Below are 24,179 nucleotides of genomic sequence, written 5' to 3'. Positions count from 1 at the left end.
ACCTCAAACATGGGTTTAAAATATGGCCGTGGTGCTCAGGTAGAGAATCATCATCCTTCTCAGCCATAGCCATCATTGCCAAGACTAAATGAACGAACTGATCTGAATAATGTTTGCTCTGTTTGCTCTACTCTCAACCGAGGTACGGCTACACAATTTAGACAAAGTACATAAACAGTTTACAATCTTTGGGATCCGATTTCAGAAAAGAAAATTAATCAGCTGACTTCAAAGCAAAAGGAGTGAGTAAATAGAGCATTGATAGAAATGTAGTGGAGTAAAAAGTACAATAATTGTTTTCTGAATGTATTAGAGTAAAAGTAATAAGTACCCCCCAAAAATAATACTCAAGTAAAGTACAGATACTCAAAAAATGTACTTAAGTACAGTACTCAAGTAAATTTACTTTGTTACCACCACTGGTTGTTTTATGATATTGAATAGTCTACACTGTGGTGTAAGACAGTCTTTTCATTTGAAGAAAGGCTTCTGGCTAGTTAAAAATATACTGAGTCTGTCATGTTTTGAGGGCAGAAGGGGTACCTTGCAAAAGTGATGAAGGCTGTGTGCATTAAGAGTTGTCCTTGACACTTAGTAAACTATAAGCAGTGATAACATTTGACTGTCACACACTGCTTTATAAAACAAAAACATGTTAAATCCTTGTTATTTATTATTGTAAATGTTGTTTTGATATGCACCATTGCAAGGTAGGCCTACAGTACATTGTGAACGATCTTTGAGTCAACATATCCTGCAATGATGTCACCGGGCAACATTGTCCCAAAGCATTGTGAAAGCAGCGTGACGTCTGAAACTCCAAATAATTAAATAATAGACTTTATGTTCAACAGAACTTGGACATTTCCTGCCTGATACTTACAGAATACAGGAAACATGACTGTACACAGCTGGAGTTGGAGTTGGAGTTGGACACACACACACACACACACACACACACACACACACACACACACACACACACACACACACACACACACACACACACACACACACACACACACACACACTAAAGAGGGTCATTGAGGTCAGAGAAGTGAATGGGACTTCCATTGAAATCCGCTGACCCGTGTTTGATTTATGATGAGGAAAGCTTTTGTGCTGTGAGATAACTTTTAACTTTTAAGGATGTTTCTCAGACAACCATGACCATGAAGGTTCCTCAATTCCAAACTCAAGTACAACAAAGTACTTTTAATAACTGAAAATTCAAGAACATCCAGATGTAGTGTAAGATAGTCCTCCTATTAATAAGATTAACAAGCGACTCTGGCTGTGATTACATGACATGAATGAGTGAGATCATAGATAAGTTGGCCAGCAGGTCCCTTTTGTGCTGTGCTGAAAGAACAGAGCTTTAATCTCCTCTATGGTGTGAGAGCGCTGAAATATTCTGTGTGTTAGATTGCCTTTATATGACAGGAACCTGAAAGATAAGACCCGTGTGGAGAATAACCAGAGTGAATGCTGCTACCAGCTCAGTGATCTTTTGATGTGGGTACTGCTGCTTGTAAACTGCTTGTGCAGAGCTCGACAGTTTCCCTCTTGTTTGGGAACATTAAAGGTGTGTCTCCTCACGTCTGTGCATGATATCATTAGAGATTACACAACAAGCAGAGACATGACATGAGCCTAAGGTTTGTTCACTCCATATTAGGAAGAGAAATGCTGATACGAGGGACAAGCATGACTAGTCTGTTAAGAATCAATTTTTTATGTGCCTGGTATTGGGATGTCCCTGTTGGTCTTGAAATCTTAGACTGAGAAAATCTCTTGTCAACAAATGACACATTTGTTAAAGAGCTATCCAATGGTGTGTTTTTCTGCAGGGCTGTTTTCTTTTTTATATATATAACAATAGGAGCGTGTCCTCAAGCTATGACCCTCGGTTCAAAGATCTCTGCATAAAACCTGAAGTATTCATGTCCATTGTGTCTTGCAGCCAACAAGATTAAGTGTTTGTCAGGCTTCCCAGCTCAGAGCTGTCAGCTTCAGTGAATTGGCAAACAAACCTTGCAGCGGTGTGTAAGTTGTTGCTGAGTTCCTTTTTCTGAGGTTAGCACATCAGCTGCTTTCATTTTGTTTTGGTAGCACTGATACTGAGGTAAGCTGTCCATATGACAGGTTATGGCAAAGATGTTGATTTGAAACAGCCTAAGAATAGTGTTATTATTGGTTTAATAGAATGTGCTAAATATTAAGCAATGAATGTACACAATTTCCCTTGGAATTGAGTGTTGCCCCTATTAGAAATGCCTCTGATATAAGCTTTAATGGGGTAACTAGCCTAAGCAAGTACAAAAGTTGATAACCGAAAATGAGGAAACCGAAACACTGAAATAAATGATTATGCCAATTATTAGTACCATTGCATTTATGGCTATAATTGTGTACTAGGGATGTCAACAATGAATCGACTATTGATTAATATAATATTCTTGTTAAGAACTTACTCAAACACATTTTTTTGTTTCGATTTCATATCACATGGAACAAAATTCATGTGGTCTTATATTTCATTCCTATCAGGGAGGTGTTCTATTGTTTTACGTTTAGATCATGTTTCTATGTGAATCAGCTGAAGGTGTTGCGCACAGTGGAGACACTTAGCTGGGGTCTGCGGCTGAGTGACAGGTCTCCATGTTCGCTTTTTTTTCTCAGAAACCGAAAATGCACTTTTGGGCCATTTTCTGTGGCCAAATTTTCGGTGCATCCCTATTTTTTATTTCATTTCCAAAACTATAGCACACACAAAGCTATTATATACTATGGCTGCAGCTAGTGTCTCTTGTTTTAGAACAGGAAAGAACAAAGGCTGTAGGTTAATTATCATAAAACAAAAGCAAACAACAGTTTGGCGCTAGCTGGGAGTGTCACGCTGGCCAAAGCTAGATACATTTCAGAGGAAAGAGGTTTTTTTTTATTGTAAGGCTTTTTTTTTACATAACATTTTTATTAAACATTATAAAACTTCATTATAAGATTGGGGGTTGGACTTGCAGGGCAATTCATGATACAAAAAGACACTACACAATATGATTTGATGCCATACGATACACTACCCTACCGCAATGTAACCAATACAAAATGCCCGATACATGGCTAATGATAATGACAACATCACAATTTAGGGATTCTATAATAATTGACAATTTGCAGTCAATGACAATCTTATGATGATACTCCATGATATCTGATTACCTGAGGACTACAAGATACCCCTTAAAAGTAGGATAACTGTCATTAGTGCCACCGCCAGGAGTCATAAGGTAGTGACGTGATGAGTCAAAGCAGAAGGGAAATCTTTTTAGAGACAAACTATTCTTAAAATTAACTTAAAGGTATTTTGCTGTAATACAATAATTGGATCACAAGTTACGATAACATATATGGGGTGCTGTTGGCCTAGCGGTCTAAGCACGCGCCCCTCATACAGAGGCTATACCCCTTGTTGCAGAGGTCGCAGGTTTGATTCCAGCATCAACCATTTACTGCATGTCTTCCCCCACTCTCCAGTCCCCTCATTTGCTGTTTCTCTTCAGCTTTCCTATCCGTTACAGGAAAACATGCCTCAATACATTTAACTTTAAGGATAACAATATATGGCCTCATTGATCGTTTGCCCCACCCCTTGTAAAATTATAAAGTAAAGCAGTTTGGTTTAAAAAAACAAGGTTTCCCTGACATCCACACAGAGTTAGTAATATACAGCTGTCAAGACATAATGATATCTGTTTTTCACTGCGTTGGTGTTTGATGGGTACTTGGTCATGGCCAATACTTAAGTCTGTATGTTGGTTTAGTGAAGGTCAGAATGGTTTAAGAACGTCTCTACTCACATCTTGGCTCACCTTGAAGGAGACAGCTGTCTTTATTGCTCTCTTATTATAGACCTGCATATTCCACATGTGTGCATGCGTATTTGTGTTCAGGCGTATTTGATTGATTACAAAAGTGTGCTCTCCAAGTGTTCACCTCCTCCTTATCACTTTCACACAAGATTTTGTTCCTTCTCCTCACGTCCTTTTTGCGGCTTCTTCGCCAGATCTTTGTAAGAGCCTGTTCCCCTGCGGGCATGATGCTGAGACAGCGTACGTGTGGGCCAACCCTCTGGTTTGATGCATGTCTCACAGCGCTGACCAGGTGACGAGTCAGAGCAGGTGGTGCTGTGATGGCAGCATGACTTACAACCTCAAAATGACATGCCTTGGGGAGCACAAGGCATTATTATTCATGAGATACTCATCAGAGAAGTATTTCCCTCTGCACTGCCCAGACGCACAAACCTGTGAATACTTCTTTATTTTTTTCACGCCCATTTTCTTTACTGTCTTATCCAAGTTGCTCCACAGAAACACCAGACAACATTTAACACCTGTCTGACAAAAGTTAGGGTCGGTTTGCTCATAGACTGTATAAATAATGGACGTAGTATCCGTGATGTTTTTGAAGTGCTGTCTTGATGCCAATCGTCAGCGGCAGCCATATTGGATATGCAGCACTCAACCTGACTGCTGTTGAGCTAGTGTGACGTAAAGAGGCAGGCTTTGAGCCTCCTAGCTAACAGCTACAGTGTAAAAGTGTAAAGTAGTGTCAGCTGTGCCTCTCATGATGGAAAACTGGTAATATCTTTAAAACTGCCCAGTTATGAAAAATGAACCCCCCATACAGTGTGTGCCAATTGAGATATGAGCTATCCAGATTACAGGCTGTGAACATGTTTTTTTTTAATTTAATTTTTTGTTTTTTAATATTTTTGGTCTTTTTCGCCTTTATTTACAGGACAGCTGAAGAGAGACATGAAACGGGGGGAATAGAGAGGGGGGGAAGACATGCAGCGAATGGTCGACCAGCTTGGAGTCGAACCATCGACCTCTGCGACAAGGACTATAGCCTCGATAGGTGGGGCGCTTAGACCGCTAGGCCACCAGCACCCCAACATGTTTATTTCTGCTTTAAAGATCGGCTTTTTTAAATTTGCGTGTATGTGGTTTCCAGTTCTTCTGGAGCCAGCCTCAAGTGGACACTTGAGGAACTGGAGTTTTTAACACTTCCACATAAACTTCAATTCTTGCGGCTGGAGGTTGCTGCTTGGTTTTGCTTCTACACCCCCCCCTTTTCTGTTCAATTATAATTATCTGTACATGACATATAAAGCTGGTGGATCAGTCTGTGATGTCATGTTTTCATGTCAACATGCCCCCTTCCTGTTAGACAGGGCAAAGGTGACATGTTTCCACATGATGAGTTTTATTTCTGACATTTGGGGCTCACACACACACAGACACACACTGACAGATCCACTACAGCCTGTTAGCTAAATACTTATACCAGACTCTGGAAAGAGCCACGTTCTACCAGTATGGTATACCAATTTCCTTTAAAAAAACCTAATAAATTCAATAATGCTCTTAAAATGTAACATATGACTGCACTTAACCCCAGTCTCATCTAATAATAAGCCTGCAGCTTCAATTTTTTCACGAGAAGGAATGCATGACAGACGGGGCTTAAACCAGTGAAACTCAATAAGGCATGAAATATTTCACCGCACCAAATAATCTTTGCTAAGTGGTTCGAAGTCTTTGGAAAAAAGACAGATGATGCCGATGTCTTTCAATGCCTAATTTTTCTGGCATCTGGTTTCTTTGTTCATTCCCCCTGTGTGTTTTAAGACCATGGGATTATAGTTTGGATGACTCTTGCAAAAGTGTTGCTTATGTTTCAGGGTATGGTAGTATCTAAGTTTTTTTTTTTTTTGACGAGAGTTGGTGGTTTGTGTCTGTCTGGATACTGTTGTCATAACACAACTTTCACACCCCACGGGTTGAGTGAAAGGACATGGTGATGATGGGTCCAAAGCTCAGCTTCAGAGTCACTGATCTAAGATTTGTGTTCTCAGTACTTTACTATGGATTTTTTTTTGTTTGAAATTCTTTATTTTTGTAATTGGACAGCAGTTTGTTACACAGAGCATTGACATGTAAGAGATTATTAGAACTAAATACAACCTGAGGGAGACAATATATGTTAGAGTGAGCCAGAAGCATTTCAAGGTGAGATAAGTGACAGAAAATTGATAAAAAAAAATAAAAAAAAACCCACAAACATGCAATTTGCTCAGACAAGACAGCATCACCGGGCCCTTGAATGGTATAATCCGCTAAATCTGTCTGTAGGGGTTTCACATAGTTAGTCCATTTGGTCCAGAGTTTAATAAATGCATCCTTCTGAAGTCGTAAACAGAAACCTTTCCATAACATAGACATCATTTACTAAATTAATCCACTCCTGTATTCAGGAAGCAACCAGCGCCTCGTCATGACTTTTTAACAAACACAACTCAAAATGGTAAACAGGTTTTTATCAATAGGCCTGGCCTGAAATCTACACCTCCAAAGAACACTTTACAGTGGATTTAATGCTTTTTTTTTTTTTACCCCAAATCCTGCTAACGTGCTTACCCTCAATCTTATTTTTTCATTTCTTTGAAACGATCATGCAAACTGGGGTTATCCATTCTGAGGATTTTGATAATCTTGAATTTCTACTGCAAACAAATCTTCAAAGTACTCTACAGCTTATCCGTTGCTTCTTTGTTTGTCATAGCTTTCATGTAGACTTAACAGAGAAACTCTTCTGTTTGGGTTTGGTGGAACTTACGGTTAACATCTCTTTACCTTGATAATTGTAATCTTTTCTAAATGCCAGTTTTGCCTGCACACTTTTTGTGTATTACTGTACCGGAAGACCTGCAGGTTGTTTACATCCTCTTTTTCCTGTTATTCTCCTCCTCCTCTTTTCACTCTCTCCCTCTACTCTGTGATCTAAGTACGAAACCTGTCTCTTGTTTGGTTAAATATCAGTGTTGATATTGTCTTTTGCTTAATCACATGTGTTCTTCTGTCCTCAGGTGAATCATGAGCAGCAGCTACAGCGTCACCCTGGCTGGCCCCGCCCCCTGGGGCTTCAGACTTCAGGGAGGGAAGGACTTCTGCCTGCCCCTCACCATCTCACGGGTGAGTTGTACACACACACACACAAACAAACACACATCACTTACGTACCCTTCCCTCCACGGGAGTCACCTCTGAGGAATGCCGTTTATGTCCACTATGCCTCTTGCCCAGTCAGTGGTGAAAGTGCGTGTGCCATTCATCTCCTGTGTCACTCTCATTGCTGTATTTAGACACCTCGTGTGTAACAGCTCATGGCCTCCACAGTGGTCTTGACCTCCCTCCTGTCAAGGCTATGACTATTGTCAAAACAATGTTACATAACTGAACCATAACCAAACGTCCATCAAATAAAAAAAACTCTGTTGAATTTCTCCGAAGGCCTTTGGAGATGTGTTTTGGGGATTAGTTTGAGACCTGTTAACGGCTGCTGTCGTTTGATGAGGGATAGTGCAAAGTGTCCTGACCTTTTTCCCTGGCGTCAGTCCATATGCGGGGCCCAGGAGACTTATACTCTTGGTCTCCTGTGGAACCATAGGAAAACGTCCTTAGAATGTCTGTCTAGCTGAAACTCCAGAAAGCCAGAGGTCTGTAATAACTATTTGTGACTTTGGGCCACATAAAACTTGACTTTTGCTCAGGCTAAGATCAAGTTCTGCTGCGTCCTTAGATGAGAGAAGGACTGACGGGGAAACTACTGTTTGAAAAACAACTTGTTTATGAGATGGATCCAGCCTCAGCCTAAACATAGTTACAGTGTTTATGTTCATGGTGTAAGGCACTTCAGTGCAAAACCCTGTTATTGTCGTCCAATAAACAAAAATATTGTGTACAGTCTGTTATTAGTCTGTGAAGTGGCAGTCGTTTTTCAACCTAAAGGATGCCAAAATATTTGTTCGTCAGATTTGATCAAAAAATGTCCTCTTCTAGTGAAGTCTGAACTATGACAATTATGAGGATTCCATAATGAGCAAGTGTCAAAGTGTTGGACGAAGGGCCTAGGAGAGACTTTATTCAAGTATGGACCCAGTCAATTGTAAAAATAAGCCAAAATGCTAAAATATGAGCGTATGGCTTTCTATTTGTTGGCTAGAAGATGGACTATATATAGAGAGGGACAGCGTTATCCTCCTGTTGTGAAGTAATATCCCCTTTGACAGGTCATACTGATGACAGATTGTGCTGGTAATGTTTTTGGAGCCAGTCTGCACAGTAGGTATTGGCAGACGGGGCCACAGTGTTGACATCTGACCCCCTCCACTAACCAAACTAACTTACTGAGAGAAGGTAAAGATCTTTTCAGATCAGTACCAGGGGTTTTTAATTGGTTTGGAGCAGACACGATGGTTATTTATTTACTATCTAGTTCCAATTTGAGTCACTTTTTTAGGTGTAGCATCTTACTCTTTTTTACTGGTTTAATATTTTAGCGTTTTATTACCTCATTAATTGATTTTATTTTGGTGAGTTTAATTTCCTGTGTTGAGGTTTAACATCTTATTTTACCTCCAGTGTCCCCTCATTAAGATGTCATGGCAGCGTTTCCTCAGTTCGTTCTGAAACTCCTTTTTTATTTTTTATTTATTTATTTATCTTATTTTACCATTATTATTATTATTATTATTTGGACATATATCATGTTCTTAACCGTAGGATTGTGGGGTGGGTTTGGGGTCAGGCTGGGGTTGGGATTAGGATGGGGGGGTCTTTTTATTTTATTATATTTTTAATTTATTCTATTTTAATTTGTTTTTATGTACAGCACTTTGTGTTACAATGTTATTGTATGAGAAGCGCTTTACAAATGAAGTCTTATTGATTGATTAAGACTAACTTACTTGTCTAAAGGTCAAAAGCACTCAGAGCACAGTCAAAATGGAGCACGATTTATTCAACACAAACACAGGATCACAGTCTGCAGGTAAACTATGCCTAGTTGGTTTGCCTAGATTGGTTAACATTAGCAGAGCTAGCACCTCCAGCCATAAACAGGTGCTTACAGCCCCACATTTTTAAATTTTTGGAAATATTGAAATATGGGGTTGCTATAGGGCAACTTTTTCAAAAGCATGTTCAAAAAACATTTAAATTATTCTGTTTTAAACACATCGAAAGTAGAGAAAATGTGTGAGTTGAATGTTTTTAGACAAAGAGGTAATAATAGTAATCCAATTATTAGGATCCTGCACATTTTTCTGCTGGACCCCTGAGTGTTGAGTCTTTCTCAGCACCAGGAAGTCTGAAGTGTCCTAATTAAACAAACATTTCTTCTTGTCAAACAGGATTAAAAATAGGACGTTTCTCCTCAACTAGTAAAGCCTGTGCTTTGACAACAACACTAGCGGCGTCAGAATGTGCCATGTTCTTCACTTCCTGCCGCTTCCTGTTATGTAATTGCAATCTTAATGTCACAGCTAAGGTCAGTGACTGTTTATTTGTTGTGGGCAGGATCAGTTATAGAACTGTGAAAGCTACGTGTGGAGAGGAAGAGTGACTTTTCTCAAGTGGAAATATGATATGCTGTACGAGTACAAAAGGCCAGAATAGCTGTCCTGACTATTTTTATGCCGTGCCGCTATGATAACAATGGAACGCAGGACATTATGTTGTCACTGTGGCATGTAGCTGTCAGCAGACATGTTTGCATCGTATCTCAAACACAGCATATGAATGGAGCACAGACACTTTTCACTAGATTAGATGTTGGATCACCTTATCTGAAAGTAGAAAAACTTTTCACAGAGGAAAAGGAAAATAAGCTCAGCATCAAACTGGCTGTTTGCCTCTGTTGCCCTTTAACGTTTGGCATCAGCTATTAAGAAAACACACACGGCCAACATCTGCTTAGAATACCTCTCTATTTTCAACAGTTCAGCCATTTCACTTAGAACTCTTGAGTGAGGGTGCCCTCACTATATTCCATTGAATTGCTCCTATTTAGACTTTTACTTCAAAAGAGCTATAACATACAAACTGGTGACCATGATTTGTCACGTGACATGCTGCTGTGCGCTCACTGGGCTCAGTAAAACTTGAAGGGGAGAAAGAGAACAGATGGGCACCTGAGCTTTGATTGTGCTGTCTGCATTGTGTCATGTTCTGATTGTAAGAGAGAATCAAGACAGGTGGGTTAAAAAGGGGTCAAAAAGCTACACGGAAACCTTGAGTCTGTTAAATTCCCAAGCTTATAATGTGGTAGCTTTGATAATTTCTTCATTCTTCAGGGCAGAAAGCTATGAACCCTCAATGTTTTGACTATCCCTTGTGTCCTGCGTTGAGTCATCGGTGGTCTTGTGCGTGCCACAGTACTGCTGAGCCAGGCAACATGAAACTCACAGATTCTCATTCCAGCACATTTGTTGGTTAGTGTCATTCCTGCAACATATTTTCATCCCAGTGCATCCCAGTCAATAACACCATATGGCACAGGTTCTTTTTTCATTGTTCAAGCACTTTTTTCTTCCAATCCTTCTTTCAAATAAGGTACAGCTAACATGGTCGAGATGTTTAAGGTTAAATTATGCTAAAAAGTTTATGCATCAACTCAGTCTAACCCTGGACTTCCACCAGATCCGTGTTCAGTCTGTCTCCAATCCACTGCGGTCCGGCGCTGTGCTCTCTCATCCATCCGGTGCAGTGACGGATCAGAAACAGAAACAGTGATCAGGTGGAATTTGGCCGTAAGCCAGTGGTTCCCAAACTCTTCCTGCAATGTCCCCCTTTAGTAGATGCCATTATTTTCATGCTCCTGCTTCCCCTTATAATACACATGGACACAAACATGCATTCATACACACTAAATCACACTGAGACATGTCCTGTATCAATATGGTTATGGCATCATTGCCTGCAAACATGCAGAATTACACCTTCAGTGTTTGACATCTAACTGGAAAATGAAGTCCCTTTTACAACGGTTGTAGCTGAGAGCTACACTGCAACATGCCACATCCAAGTTTTTAATGTGTGTGCAGCCCAACTGAACTGTTGGCAGAGGTCAAGTTTGACCAAGGTATGACTTTTTATAACTTTCTTTCTTTATTTTAGTAGTTGCATTATTTTTTGTAGATTGATTGTTTGCTTTATGTTTACCTGACAGTCCATGATTTAACAGCAGTGCAGAGCTGTGTGTGTTGTTTTCATTAGGCTTTACAGCGCCCCCCTGTCATAACTCTGCTCTCCCCCTGCAGGGGTCATGCCCTCCCAGTTTGGGAATTACTGGTCTAAGCAATCGCTAATCATTTCTGTCTTTGTTTTTTTAAGTTAAAGGAGCAAATATATTATAAAAGGAAGAAGTAAGCAGAAGTAGCTTATATACAAACACTTCAACCATTACTTGGGCTTCTTCATTTGAGGAATAGAGTGCAGTAATGTTTAACATAGACCTGTTTTAAGGCTCATTTAACACCAACAATGATAAATCCACTCAATTTGCAGAGAATGAAATGCGTTTGTTGCTTTCCCTTTACAGTATATCTATATATTTTGGTTAGATGGTTGCAATTACCATAGAATAATGATGTAATGACTCTACTTATATTCCCCATATGTAACTGATCCTAAGATTACATGCTGTACAGTACAGTATATGAGGCTGGTTGCTTACAAGACGACCACAGCCTGGTCTCCTATGACTTTTTTTTTCAAGATGTAATTGACTTTGGCCTTGTAATAATGCAATTAAAGTATGAGATGGAGAACATAACATAAGTCGTACAGTGAACACTGCGTAATATCTAGTGTGTCACAATGTGAAACGCTTACAGAATCAATGAGCAAATAGTTTCCTCATCTTTTAAAGCATTAAGGATAACCATAGTCGTAGTTTCAGGGTTACAAAGATAACATGTATTATATACTACAGGAGTATATGATTAAAAAAGGCTGCAGAGACAAACGACTTAACCTGTGTTCATGTATTTAACATGATTACACTTTGAAGAATGCAGCTGGATTGCTGCTAAGTGAGACCACCCAATACTTTAAGGGTGACATATGGAGGAAAGGCCCAGTTATGTACGTAACGTGGGGGGGTTAATGTGTTCCTGTTCCCCCAGACTCTTTCCCTCCTCATCGTCTGGGGTTATTCAAGCTCCTTTTTAGGCATTTCTTGACGAGCTTTACATGAAAAGGACCATCACTCATCTTTTTTTTGCGTTGCTTATGAAGCAATGGAAAATATCTACTCAAAAGAAAAAACATAACACTTGCGTAAATGATCAATTTAGGGGCAGTGAATTGAGGTGAACAGTTTGGACATAAATTCACTTCAGTGTTATTCTAAAGTAAATATTATGTAATGCTCACTCACAGGAGTAACTTTAACTCACCCTCCTCTAAATGTCTGGTTACTGTAGGTCAGTTTGGGGTCAATTACCCCCTCTTTTCCCATTGACCCCTCCCCTCTTTCCCCCCTTGTCTCTGGCGTCTCTCTGGTTGTTGTTTTAGCAGCATGTGATACTCTGAGTAAACTTTGAACAAACTAAATTTAGCTCTGTGTTTGCAGTTGGCTTTGAGCTTGGGGATTTGTTCTACTTCAAGCACCTCCATTATGTGTTAATATGGTGAAGCTACTCTCACTCTCAAAGAAAGAGGAATGTGATGATGTGGAGTATCTGGGCAACCCACATCAACATGAGGAGTGAGAGGCATTCATGGTGCTTTCTTTTTAAGAGAAGAGCGAGACAGTCCAATGTTATAACTGCATAAAGTATGTGTTGTTCCGTAGTGTATTAAGTGTTGATGATGTAGAGATGTATCAATTATAAGTGAGGCAATAAAAATTAAATGAGTATTATGATTGCCAACATTGCATTTGGAATGATTCATTATATCTCAGACCAAAAGCAAACTGAGCCACACTGAGCAGATTTCTTCGAGCAACCAAAACAGCTGGAGTTGATTTTTCAACTTTTGTGAATTAAATTTAGTTTGAAACACCCTTAAATGTGCTCTTTGATGTCCCTGTAAACATATCTTATACCCAGTAGTTACTCCCCCTTTGTCTGTAAATGTTATGACGTTTAAGATTGAGCATATGCTAAATTTGAAAGGTTGACCAAAAGTTCAATTTCTTCTCTAAACACTAGTTTGAAAAGTGCTTTCAGGCTTGATATGTTGAACAAACGGATAACCTTCAGTGGTATCCAGCTACTAAAAAACCTACTGTGAGGAGTTTTGATTTCAAATTATACTGATGCCTTTTTAAACCAAAGAAAACCAGACCATCATCATCGTTTCATTTTTTGATTCCCTGTATACAGAGACCCAGTTAGTATCAGATGAATAATTTACAGTGCAAACAAAGTGTTTTTCTTCATAATTGTAACGGTAATGACTTCCTGCAATGATGGCTTTTCACCGAACAGCATTTCAAGTTATACATTTCAATATCCAAAATCAAATCATGAAATCTCAGCTGTTTGGTATGAGTTTGTCATAAAACTCAGTCTGGACTGCTTTAAGGAAGTATTTTTCTCATCTTGGTTTTATGATGAAATTAAACATGTTTAATATTGTCACAGTTCTTGATTCATGTCTTACACTAATTGTCTCAAACAGGAAGCTGCAAACTAGCAAAACAAACAGGACAGGGAGGCGAAAGTGGTTGTCTTGGGCTGGGAAAAAGGAAGAGAAAGTGGAGGAGCTGTGGAGAGAGCAAGAATGCCTCTTTGAAGTGAACTCCCAAAAAGAGAAATTGCTGCAGCCCTCGAAACCCCCAGGGCTACAGCTAGCTAGCTAACAACTGTTCCAAATGGGGCTATGAATCTAGTTGTTCTTGCAGTTAATGACCCTCTCTTTGTGAAATCTTTAGTCTGTGATTGAATACTCTTTGACTCTCTGACATGTTGTCTTCAGATGTGAAAGGGTGTCAGACGTTCGTCTTTAAGAAGTCTTTTGAAATTCGTACAGGTAATATTCTGCAAACGGTGAAGAGGTACCACTTAGTCCACAGGGGGCTTGTAAATCAACCCAAATGGAGAGATCCTCACAAACAGTTAAAGAAAACTTAAATTAAAATAGAATCAAAATAATATCACACCAAAGATAATGGTAGATCTAATTAAATGAGTATTGGCTTCTCACTCAGGTCAGGAAAGAATCAAAGTTGAGTATCAGATAAAAACATTATGTGATATAAAACGCTGGAGTTCAACTAAAAGAATCCCTGCAGTTTGTGGAAACCTGTCTCTTGTATTTTGCCATTGATTTACGCTTAATACAGAAAGTAGTTTATATCTCGTGGAGCTCATTGGATAAAGAATAATCTGTCTTGCTCCGACTGACATTGAGCCGTAACTTTTAGTTCTGCTCACGTCCAGAAAAAATAAACTCAAGCAGTGAAAAATTCCCCTGGCATTTCAGGAAACCTTTAAGACGGATAGTTTGTGGTCTGGGCTGCTTTGCTGCCAAACAGATTGTGTGTAATTCTTTTATCTGTCTCTTGTCTTCCAATCTCTCGAGCATTCATACACGGAAACTAAAATTTAATAAAACCACTGAGATCTGTCCAATTTTTCACTGCTTCAGGTTTTTACACTTCACACGGCATACTTAGTAATCTGGGATTTGATGCAGGGTCCTGAAGATGTGTTCAGGTTACATATGGTCTCAGTAGATATCTGCAGTATGTGTTTGATCCCAGTTTGATCTCCCTGGTGTCTGTCTGACATTATATTGAAGGCATCTGCTTTCAATCTTCCTAATGCTGTATGGCAGCACTATAAAGAATAACAGAGCTGTCACTGTTTGATTTAGATCAACTTCTTTTTTTCCCCTTTTGATAAAAGTAATTTACAGGAACAATCCACGTGACCCAAACACAATAGACCCACTGTACTTGTGGTAATTATTGCAGGTTGCATTACTTCCTGAATTTATAGCTTTGTCGCATCAATCAAGAAAACTTTTTTATATACAGCACCAAATGAAGAGGATACATAAAGAGGTTGTCTAATATTATTTAGAGACACCTAACATTGATCCACCAATGAGAAAACACTCACTTTAACTGGAGGAAACATTGAGCAGGAAACCAAAAGTTTAGTTTAGAAAATGTTAATGTCCTCAAAGAGACAATTTGTGGTACAGCACAACTTAAAAACATGAAAAGTACATCAGACACATACAACAAGAATGATCTAAAGAACCTGAAGTAGCTACTTTCATTACTGCAATAAGACCACCTCAACAGACATGACATGATATTCTCAGTGATTGTCAGTGCTCTCTCAGCCTAATGCATATCAACAATAATCCCATCTAGTCGAGGCAGACGTTTTGACTGGATGGGCGTAGAAAGAGTTGGAGTTAGAAAGTGAGTGACAGAAAGAGAGAGAAGGACAAGGACAGACAAACAGAGAGAAAGGAAATTCACTCAATAAAAAACAAAACAGAAAATACAGCGTTATAGTGCTAATACTGCTAAAAGTGGTACTATGGCAAGGCATATGACAAAAACAATAATAATAGCAATATCAACTATAAGTAATGGAAATTAAAGATTTTTAAAGATGACATAAGGTCAGTTTGATTAAAGATTTCACCACCATTAACTATCCTTTTGGCTTGTTGACAGTGTCTCCATGCTGTAAAGTACTGTAAAGTGTAAGTTTCTGGGTTATAGGGCAGTATAAATGTCATTACATTTCTTGTTTTGTTCCAGTGGCTTGGGGAGCCGGTTTGGGTTAGTGGTTAAGTGCACCCCATATACAGACGTTATAGTCCTCAAAGCAGGAGGCCCTGGTTTGACTCCAACCTGCGGCCCGTTACCACATGTGATTCCCCCCTCACTCTCCCTTGTTTTCCTCTCTATCCACTGTTCTGACTCCTGTCCTCTAAATAAAGGCATCAAAGCCTAAAAAACAAACCAAAGAAATAACTGTTTACTATCCCAGTGGCTTTCTAAGTTATGATGTTAGAAACTAGAAAAACTATGTTCTGTTCAAGCAGCAACCTCCGGTCTCAAAATACGAAACCCATGCAAAAGTGTTATAAACTGCAGTTCATCCTGCATTCTCTTGAGGCTGGCTGCAGAAACACCAGAAACCACGTACACATCAGTTAAAAAAAGACGATCTTTGTAGCATAAATAAACATGTTTACAGCCTGGAAAACGGCTTCAGTCTGAAGAGCTAATTTCTCTATCGGCACACACTGTACGGGGGGGGGTTATTTTTTTTTTTACGCAATGGTGCAGAAAATATTAAGATAACGAGTTTTGCCCATTTAAGGACATGACTGACTTCACTGACAGGGGGGAACACTGTAGCTGTTGGTTAGGAGGCTCAAAGCCCACCTCATTACCTCACACGGCAGCAGTTAGATTGAGTTCAGCATATCCAATATGGCTTCCGCTGACGATTGGCTTCAAAACAGCGCTTCAGATACATATGGGTGACGTCACAGATACTACATCCATTATTTATACAGCTTATGGTTCTGTTATATATAGAGGACTTTTTAATGGCCTTTTTTTCTCATTCTTAGCCTTGATAAAATCGAACCATCAGTCCCAACACTCTCCTCCACCAGGGAGTTATCACAAACACAGAAATGACTCCAAAACACCAAAACAGGTTAATTTGGTACCTTTGCTTTTGGCGCCAGAACACACGGTGTAAACAAAATGTGGAACATAAGTCAAGGCAATTTTTAAGTAGACTCAGAGTTTGCAGCCCTGATCTCCTCAGTCAGGTCTTTCCAAAGTTGGAACAAAGCTTTATCACCTTTGTTTGACAGTTCAGACCTCTTCCAGTGCACCCATTAATATGTAAACCATCCAGAACATTATGCATAATCCAAAAATCCACAGGAGGGTCAAAAGAATGATGAATGGAGACAGAAACCAGCAGTTGCACTTGACTCAAAACCCTGCCATGGCTACCAGCCTTTTCATATCATCTGCGTCAGCAGTGCCAGTCAGCGCTGGTTTGTTTCTGACCTGACTAAAGAGCATTCACTATTCAGTGCAGCGTTGGTACCGCTTTGTGCTGTTTTGTTTACGTTGTCATGGCAATTTGACTAAGAGCTTCGTATGTAGGTCCGCCTGGAATCTCCTGTTTTCCAGCAGCCTTATTGAAGCAGAAAGAGACTGGGGTTAAACCATGACAACCACGGGTCTACCTCTACTCAAGTGGCTTTAATTGCGATGTTTGGCTCAGAGGAAAAGAGCCCTTGCTGTTTTGTCTCCTCCCAGCAGCTGTTGGGTGCATCACTCTTCTACTCTACTCCTCTTAATCCTTTAACACGTTTTTGGGATGTGTTGCAGGTGCACAAGAGCAGAATTCTCCTGACTGTAATCTGTTTTCTTTAAATTCTGCTTGTGTTCTCCGGACAAATTAATTCCAGAGATTCTGCAGCGTAAACCATTCCTTTTAATGAGCTTTACAGGTGGAGCACAGGAACCACAGCCCCACTTCCTGAAAGGAAAACTACTAACTGTCTGATGTGCTTTGAAATTAAGAGACAACATTTTCAAGTCCTCAGTCATATTTTTAGGCACGTTGAATTCATTACATCAAAACCAACAAACAAAACCCCTGTCTCATAAAACTCCAACTGTTACTAATAAAGTTTGTAAGCAAGTTATTCAGCTTTCCTGAGTAAGCCAATCTGCGTAAGTTTTGTGTGATGACATATTAGGCCCAAAGTCTTCTCCATATAAGGTCCTCTGTCTACGCCTCTGCCCTACACAGACATGACATGCATCTCACAGACTTCAGCCCTCGCCACAAGACACTTCCTGTAACATGACTTCTGAAATGTGAAAAGACCACAGCCCTTTCCTTACTCCATAAGAATTTCACTGAAGGCAGGAAGTTACACACCAGCATGGGAGGTGATTAGCATCCCATCAGGGCTTAAATATGTCCATAATTAAATATGTCCCGTTTTATGTTTCCCCTTTCGGGAGTTTTGCATGGAATCTAAGATGTTTGATGTAACACTCAAACTGTGATCAGTGGTTCATGAAATTAGGAAATAATCTGTGACTGATCATCACCACTAAATCGGGAGTTTTGGCAGCTGCCTGGGATCTCAGCGGACGCAGTGCATGATAGAAATCTAGCTGTATGAACAGCTTAACAAATCTGTTTTCTCTCCGAGTCTCTGTACCCTATTTTCTCCAATGATGAAACCTATTGACCTCTTTATTTTCCTCCATCTATTTATAGCTCTATTTAGGATCATTAGTCTGACAGAACAGGGTTTTTTAAAATTATTTTTATTATGTCTGTATGGATGGAAAACACATGGAAGCAGTGGACTGTTAATTTTTCTCGGCTTCTGCTCTGCTTTTCGTCAGTCTCGCACAAAATCCCTTTGTATTTCCTTTCATCGCTCTACAATGCTTTCTTCTGCAAAGGGATTTCAGACAAAAATGAAATGGCTTTCTTGCCATTAATCTCCTAATCTCAAGTGTACTATCGGATTTGCCGCCAAGTGTCGGGCAATAAACTGTATTAAAGCTATATTTGGAGAAGCAGGGACATTTACATTTGTTGTGTGAAGTGAGTGGTCATTACCAGTAAGTGCACAGCGGTAGAATCAGCGGTGTGGAGAAGAGCACAGCAGCACAGCGGTAACACCATTATGTGGCTGGAATCCCATTCATGTAATCACAGTTGGAAAGACACTTAATTCATTTGGAAGTGTCCCTTGCTCACTCTGGATAATAGCCATTCACTCTTTGGATTAAACCTTTTTTTTTTTGCCTCCAGCTTGGATGATTTTTTTTAACCTGGGAAGACTTCAGCTTTTGTCCCTGAATGCACAAAAGCTTTGGTTGATACTACGTTGCTATAACATCCTTATTCTTGAGAGAGTAAGAGTAGCACGGCCAAAGTTCCTGCTCATTATTTATCTGCTCTCCACTACTGACTCCAACCTCTCTTGATTTATATTTATAGGCTGCGGATGCCACAGATTCTTACTGTGACATCTATTTGTTTTGTATCCATGTGAGAAAGACAGCGTTTGAGTGGAGAAGGTTTGGATTTATAAAGTGCTCTCTGTTCACCGCAGACTGAAGCATTAAACGTCGTTGACCACATACAAAAACACATATTTTATTTGAGACTTTATGTTTTTAAGATCACATGTTTGAGGAACTACCATATATAGAGCTGTAAAGCATTGTCTTTTCTCGCATCCCTACAAGGAGAGATCTCTTTTCACTCTCTCTTCATCTCGGACAAACACAACCACTCACAGGCACACTGAGACGGAGACACGGGGAGATTAAGAGAGAGGAATCCGTGTCCATTCAGCGATCCCTGAGCAGCTCTCTTCCTGCCATTAACCTCTGGAGCCGCCTGAAAGAGTACAACAGAGCCAGCAGATGCCAGTGATCTCTGAAGAGTGCTTACACGCTCTTTATTGGCCTCTACATTGAGGAGCAATGACTTATTTTATTGAAAGTGAATGAGTCAGGACAGAGTTGCTAAATGCTGACAGGTGTGAGTGTGTATGAGTCTGTCGGTCACTGACTGAGCAAGTGAGTCAGTTGAAGCGGTGTTCTGGCCTGCCCTTTGTGAGCAACACTTAGCATGTTGCTGCACTATAGGTTTCCAGGACATTGGTATGCATACATCAGCCTCCACTATGCATTCTGCACTTCCCGACACTGATTTACTTGATAATGACACAAGGAAAACACTACTCCAGAGAAAATGAGCCTGCGGTCACTGCCACCAGCACTGTCACTTCCTCATTCTTTCCCTCCCTCCCTCTATTTCCCCTACTTTATAATGAGGCTTAACACAATGGCACACTCTCTATGTCCCATGTGCTGCCTTTTAACTACAGACGAGTCTTATAGCCGACTAAGCAGAATGCATGGTCTAGCAGTGTGGAGAGTGTATGTTTCTTTGTCTAAATTAAAGCTGTTTTGTCAAGAAAAAAAAAACGCTCAAGTGTTTGGACATTAAAAGTTAAGTCAAGTCAGTACAACTTAGTTTATGTTGACAGAGCAACACTTTTTATTCCTAAAAATGTGGTTATGATTAGGGTTAGGGTTTTGATTAGGGTTAGGGTTGTGATTAGGGTTAGGGTTAGGGTTGGGGTTAGGGTTAGGGTTGTGATTAGGGTTAGGGTTAGGGTTGGGGTTAGGGTTAGGGTTGTGATTAGGGTTAGGGTTGCGATTAGGGTTAGGGTTAGGGTTGCGATTAGGCTTAGGGTTGTGATTAGGGTTAAGGTTAGGGTTAGGGTTAGGGTTAAGGTTAGGGTTAGGGTTAGGGTTAGGGTTGTGATTAGGGTTAGGGTTGTGGTTAGGGTTGTGATTAGGGTTAGGGTTAGGGTTGTGGTTAGGGTTAGGGTTGTGATTAGGGTTAGGGTTGTGATTAGGGTTAGGGTTAGGGTTGTGATTAGGGTTGTGATTAGGGTTAGGGTTTTGATTAGGGTTAGGGTTAGGGTTAGGGTTAGGATGGTAATTAGGGTTAGGGTTGTGATTAGGGTTAGGCTTAGGGTTGTGATTAGGGTAAGGGTTGCGATTAGGGTTAGGGTTAGGGTTAGGGTTGCGATTAGTCTTAGGGTTGTGATTAGGGTTAAGGTTTGGGTTAGGGTTGTGATTAGGGTTAGGGTTAGGGTCGTGATTAGGGTTAGGGTTGTGATTAGGGTTAGGGTTGTGATTAGGGTTAGGCTTAGGGTTGTGATTAGGGTAAGGGTTGCGATTAGGGTTAGGGTTGTGATTAGGGTTAGGGTTGTGATTAGGGTTAAGGTTAGGGTTAGGCTTAGGGTTGTGATTAGGGTTAAGGTTAGGGTTAGGGTTGTGGTTAGGGTTAGGGTCGTGATTAGGGTTAGGGTTGTGATTAGGGTTAGGCTTAGGTTTGTGATTAGGGTAAGGGTTGCGATTAGGGTTAGGGTTGTGATTAGGGTTAGGGTTGTGATTAGGGTTAAGGTTAGGGTTAGGGTTAGGGTTGTGATTAGGGTTAGGGTTGTGATTAGGGTTAGGGTTGTGATTAGGGTTAGGGTTGTGGTTAGGGTTAGGGTTGTGATTAGGGTTGTGATTAGGGTTAGGGTTTTGATTAGGGTTAGGGTTAGGGTTGTGATTAGGGTTAGGGTTGCGATTAGGCTTAGGGTTGTGATGAGGGTTAAGGTTACAGTTAGGGTTAGGGTAAGCGCTGTGATTAGGGTTAGGGTTAGGGTTAAGGTTACGGTTAGGGTTAGGGTTGTGATTAGGGTTGTGATTAGGGTTAGGGTTAGGATTAGGGTTAGGGTTAGGGTTAGGGTTAGGATTAGGGTTAGGGTTAGGGTTAGGGTTAGGATTAGGGTTGTGATTAGGGTTAGGGTTAGGATTAGGGTTAGGGTTAGGGTTAGGGTTAGGATTAGGGTTAGGGTTAGGGTTAGGGTTAGGATTAGGGTTAGGTTTAGAACCAGAACTAAACTTAAGCCTACAGAACCAGAACCAAACTCATGCAAACAGAACCAGAATCAAACTCAACCAGAACCGAACCAGAACCGAACCAGAACCAAACCAGAACCGAACCAGAATCAAACCGAACCAGAACCGAACCAGAACCAAACCAGAACCAAACCAGAACCAAACCAGAACCATACCAGAACCGAACCGGAACCGAACCAGAACCGAACCGAACCAGAGCCGTACCAGCACCAAACCAGACTTGAACCAGAACCAAACAAGAACCGAACCAGAACCGAACCAGAACCGAACCAGAACCGAACCAGAACCGTACCAGAACTGAACCAGAACCGAACTGGAACCGAACCAGAACCATACCAGAACAGAATAGAACCAGAACCGAATCAGAACCGTACCAGAACCATACCAGAACCGAACCAGAACCGAACCAGGTGTGAACCAGAATCGAACCAGAACAGAACCAGAACAGAACCGAACCAGAGCCGAACCAGAACCATACCAGAACAGAACCAGAAGTGTTTGGACATTAAAAGTTAAGTCAAGTCAGTACAACTTAGTTTATGTTGACAGAGCAACACTTTTTATTCCTAAAAATGTGGTTATGATTAGGGTTAGGGTTTTGATTAGGGTTAGGGTTGTGATTAGGGTTAGGGTTAGGGTTGGGGTTAGGGTTAGGGTTGTGATTAGGGTTAGGGTTAGGGTTGGGGTTAGGGTTAGGGTTGTGATTAGGGTAAGGGTTGCGATTAGGGTTAGGGTTAGGGTTGCGATTAGGCTTAGGGTTGTGATTAGGGTTAAGGTTAGGGTTAGGGTTAGGGTTAAGGTTAGGGTTAGGGTTAGGGTTGTGATTAGGGTTAGGGTTAGGGTTGTGGTTAGGGTTGTGATTAGGGTTAGGGTTAGGGTTGTGGTTAGGGTTAGGGTTGTGATTAGGGTTAGGGTTGTGATTAGGGTTAGGGTTAGGGTTGTGATTAGGGTTGTGATTAGGGTTAGGGTTTTGATTAGGGTTAGGGTTAGGGTTAGGGTTAGGATGGTAATTAGGGTTAGGGTTGTGATTAGGGTTAGGCTTAGGGTTGTGATTAGGGTAAGGGTTGCGATTAGGGTTAGGGTTAGGGTTAGGGTTGCGATTAGGCTTAGGGTTGTGATTAGGGTTAAGGTTAGGGTTAGGGTTGTGATTAGGGTTAGGGTTAGGGTCGTGATTAGGGTTAGGGTTGTGATTAGGGTTAGGGTTGTGATTAGGGTTAGGCTTAGGGTTGTGATTAGGGTAAGGGTTGCGATTAGGGTTAGGGTTGTGATTAGGGTTAGGGTTGTGATTAGGGTTAAGGTTAGGGTTAGGCTTAGGGTTGTGATTAGGGTTAAGGTTAGGGTTAGGGTTGTGATTAGGGTTAGGGTTAGGGTCGTGATTAGGGTTAGGGTTGTGATTAGGGTTAGGCTTAGGTTTGTGATTAGGGTAAGGGTTGCGATTAGGGTTAGGGTTGTGATTAGGGTTAGGGTTGTGATTAGGGTTAAGGTTAGGGTTAGGGTTAGGGTTGTGATTAGGGTTAGGGTTGTGATTAGGGTTAGGGTTGTGATTAGGGTTAGGGTTGTGGTTAGGGTTAGGGTTGTGATTAGGGTTGTGATTAGGGTTAGGGTTTTGATTAGGGTTAGGGTTAGGGTTGTGATTAGGGTTAGGGTTGTGATTAGGGTTAGGGTTGCGATTAGGCTTAGGGTTGTGATGAGGGTTAAGGTTACGGTTAGGGTTAGGGTAAGCGCTGTGATTAGGGTTAGGGTTAGGGTTAAGGTTACGGTTAGGGTTAGGGTTGTGATTAGGGTTGTGATTAGGGTTAGGGTTAGGATTAGGGTTAGGGTTAGGGTTAGGGTTAGGATTAGGGTTAGGGTTAGGGTTAGGGTTAGGATTAGGGTTAGGTTTAGAACCAGAACTAAACTTAAGCCTACAGAACCAGAACCAAACTCATGCAAACAGAACCAGAATCAAACTCAACCAGAACCGAACCAGAACCGAACCAGAACCGAACCAGAACCGAACCAGAATCAAACCGAACCAGAACCGAACCAGAACCAAACCAGAACCAAACCAGAACCAAACCAGAACCATACCAGAACCGAACCGGAACCGAACCAGAACCGAACCGAACCAGAGCCGTACCAGCACCAAACCAGACTTGAACCAGAACCAAACCAGAACCAAACCAGAACCGAACCAGAACCGAACCAGAACTGAACCAGAACCGTACCAGAACTGAACCAGAACCGAACTGGAACCGAACCAGAACCATACCAGAACAGAATAGAACCAGAACCGAATCAGAACCGTACCAGAACCATACCAGAACCGAACCAGAACCGAACCAGGTGTGAACCAGAATCGAACCAGAACAGAACCAGAACAGAACCGAACCAGAGCCGAACCAGAACCATACCAGAACAGAACCAGAACAGAACCAGAACCAAACTCAAGCAAACTGAACCAGAACCAACTCAGGTAAACAGAAACAGAACCAACTTAAGCAAACATTATTAATGTCCTCAGGTTGGCATTGAGAAAAATCTGATGCCTCAGCTTGGATGGGCTGATCCGATTTCTCCTCTCAGTGAGTATTTGCCCGGTCTTTAAGAAGACTCTCTCTGAAGGAACAGATGAAGCCAGGATACACAGCCTCCCCTCCATCACCTGTATCCTATATCCTCACATATGATTGGCCGCATGGCCGCCATGCTGACCAATCAAAACAAAGTTCTGCTGTGAGCAGAGCTGGGGCTGAGCACTGTGAGAGCTAAGAAGTGAAAGGAAAAAACTGGGAGCCGGCTCTCTCTTGATGCGAGCC

General features: G+C 41.0%; 1 protein-coding gene across 2 annotated transcripts in view; it reads left to right on the top strand.

Annotated features, from left to right (window-relative positions):
- The window catches only part of pdlim5b (PDZ and LIM domain 5b), a 52,126-nt gene that overhangs the window by 1,093 nt on the left and 26,854 nt on the right, over nt 1-24,179 (top strand). For both annotated transcript variants that reach the window (XM_034710123.1, XM_034710122.1), the window contains exon 2: nt 6,935-7,040. In XM_034710123.1, coding sequence (XP_034566014.1) covers nt 6,942-7,040 — 99 coding nt within the window. In that variant the 5' untranslated portion in view covers nt 6,935-6,941. The remainder of the gene's footprint in view (nt 1-6,934; nt 7,041-24,179) is intronic.

Source organism: Notolabrus celidotus, chromosome 19 (genome assembly GCF_009762535.1).
Source record: "Notolabrus celidotus isolate fNotCel1 chromosome 19, fNotCel1.pri, whole genome shotgun sequence".
In the NCBI taxonomy this organism is placed as follows: Eukaryota; Metazoa; Chordata; class Actinopteri; order Labriformes; family Labridae; genus Notolabrus; species Notolabrus celidotus.
The sequence above is the reverse complement of the archived record's forward strand: the minus strand, read 5'-3'. Positions and strand labels throughout refer to the sequence as shown.